This window comes from Plasmopara halstedii (assembly GCF_900000015.1).
Source record: "Plasmopara halstedii genome assembly, contig: Scaffold_526, whole genome shotgun sequence".
Lineage (NCBI taxonomy): Eukaryota > Oomycota > Peronosporomycetes > Peronosporales > Peronosporaceae > Plasmopara > Plasmopara halstedii.
In genome coordinates, this window is record NW_020187446.1 from 97,953 (window position 1) to 100,235 (window position 2,283).

The following is a 2,283-nucleotide window of genomic DNA, read 5'->3' on the forward strand; positions in this document are numbered from 1 at the left end:
GGCCGGGCGGAAGCCATATTCCACACGTGGGTCAATGACTGACCGAGGATGGGCGCGCATCAGAGCCGCCTTACGGGAAGCTTCCAGCTGCCGCCTCTGTGCCTCGTCGAGGTCATTGGTGATAACACCACGTCCCTCAGGTAATGAGAAGCCAGGAAACGGACATGAGGTCCGCAAGGCGCGTGCAGGGCTCGTGTTACGCAGCTGGCGCGGATCGCCTTCCTCGTCATCCCCCCCCGGGAAAGTAGTATCCGAGTAGTCGGCCTCCTCCACATCTTCAATGAGGTCACTCGTTACTGATAGCGTGCGACGCTCGGGCTCATCGAGCCTAGGATTTACATCCCTCGATGCCGTAGACACACGGTCCGACATGGCACCGCGTGCGGGAGACGAAGTTGGGCTCTGCCCGTGAGTGTTCGCTGTAATCCCGTGACACTTAGTGAACAAACGATGCAACTAAAGCCTAAAATAAAAAAGATGTATAGATCTGAATAATACATAAACAGTTGCACTCGATAATGAAGCAGGAACATTACAATGGCAGCTAAGAAAGGCTCCTTCAAGATGTCGATTACTCGAAACACTTGCTGCCTGTTGGAGAGGAAATTGGAGTATCGATTTAAGGCTCGATGGACGACATTATTAGTATACCAGATGCACGTCGGTGTTAAGAATAAAAGATATGCCAGCGATGACAACAGATCTTCACCTTTAAAGAAGTAACAAACTAAAGGAATTTTCAATTATGAAAAGAAGAAGATGTAGTGAAAATCAAGAAAGTCGCTAGGAATGGGCTGACGCAGGAAGAGCGAGAGCTTATGGCAGCAGAGCGTGCCAAGAACTTCACACCTGAGCAGCAAAAACGTTTCGCAGAGAAAGAAGCACTTCGTGAGCAAACAAAACGTTTTCGACAAAAGCCGTCAACAATCCGTGAATGGGTTAGTCAAAAGTCTGACAGTCTTGTCATAGCTGCAAATTATGATCCCGAGAAGGTTTTGATGGCACTCTTGCCATACCTCGAATGTTCAAAGCCATTTGTGATCTACTCTGAGTTTCTCAAGGTAAGTGAATGGAGCATCGTTGAAATTTTTAGAATTTAACTGACAACGTATTGTCACTTTTTGATTTGGTCTAGTAGCCATTAACCCAAACGTTTGCTACACTTCAAAAACTGGAGGCAATAATTGATCTGCAATTGAATGAAACTTGGACTCGAGAAAATCAGGTGCTACCTGGTCGCACTCATCCAGGAGCATGAGTACTTGTAGTGGTTATTTGCTTTCGGGAATTCGTATTTTCTCGATAATTCACCGCTGAAAGCCACAGTAAATGGCATTGAAGTTGATCAAGATAGCAGCAGAAAAGTTTTTAGCAACGGCCCAGCCTCAAAGAGGGCAAAGACCGAGACAAAAATAGATGATTTTTGGTAGTAGTATCATAATTTTTTGAAGAAATACTGCTCTTAATAAAATATATTACTCGATCACTTGTGGTATCTCATCGTAGTAATTAATGTTCACTGATGTTTTTCATCATCGGTACGTTCGCCTCGACAAGTACAAGCTGCAAACTACCAGTCCGTGTAGTCGTCTTCACATCTGGCAAAGGTGATGTGGGTAAGACTACAGTCACAGCTTCAATCGGCTACGGCCTGGCACAGCGTGGTTTTCGTACATTGGACTCTGCCTCGACTTGCATCTGGTATGGTATACACAAATTTATAATCAAGTCTCGAATTCTTATGAACATCTTCGTAGGGCTGCAAATGTCGCGTGATCTTTGACTTTATTCATGTTTTTGAAAAGAATTACCGTTTAAATCAAGCTTTAATCAAAGATAAGCGTCTTGAGCGCTTGTCGCTCTTAGCTGCAAGTCATAAGGACGCACTGACTGAAGAAGGAGTTGAAGAGGTTCTAGATGAGCTTAAGAGTCAATTTGAGTACATTTTATGCGATTCACCCGCTGGCATTGAGTCTGGAGCTCGTCATGCTATGTACTTTGCTGATGACGCTATTCTTGTGACAAATCCCGAGATTTCAAGCTGTCGAGACTCTGACAAAATGATTGGCTTTATTGCGAGCAAGTCATTGCGTGCAATCGAAGGTCGAGTTCCTGACAATCAGCAATTACTAATTGATCGATACGATGCTAATCGTGTTCGAAATGAAGATTGTTTGTCTGTCGATGATATTGGAGAGATGCTGGGGTTACCAGTGTGTGGCGTCATCCCCGAGAGTCCACACGTGTTGACTTCATCAAACATGGGTCAACCAGTTATTACTG

At 44.8% G+C, this 2,283-nt stretch overlaps 2 protein-coding genes across 2 annotated transcripts in view; both read left to right on the plus strand.

The window, feature by feature from the left end:
* Positions 1-818: 818 nt before the first annotated feature.
* Positions 819-1,258, plus strand: PHALS_11068 (trna (adenine-n)-methyltransferase non-catalytic subunit trm6-like; the record flags this gene model as incomplete). The annotated part of the gene is made up of 2 exons (XM_024726598.1): positions 819-1,061; positions 1,139-1,258. The coding sequence occupies 2 exons, from the start codon at positions 819-821 to the stop codon at positions 1,256-1,258; spliced, it is 363 nt and encodes a 120-aa protein (XP_024577259.1).
* Positions 1,259-1,512: 254 nt separating this feature from the next.
* The window catches only part of PHALS_11069 (septum site-determining protein), a gene marked incomplete at both ends in the record, with an annotated part of 4,308 nt that continues 3,537 nt past the window's right edge, over positions 1,513-2,283 (plus strand). The window contains 3 exons of the mRNA XM_024726599.1: positions 1,513-1,538; positions 1,629-1,701; positions 1,758-2,265. Coding sequence (XP_024577260.1) covers positions 1,513-1,538; positions 1,629-1,701; positions 1,758-2,265 — 607 coding nt within the window. The remainder of the gene's footprint in view (positions 1,539-1,628; positions 1,702-1,757; positions 2,266-2,283) is intronic.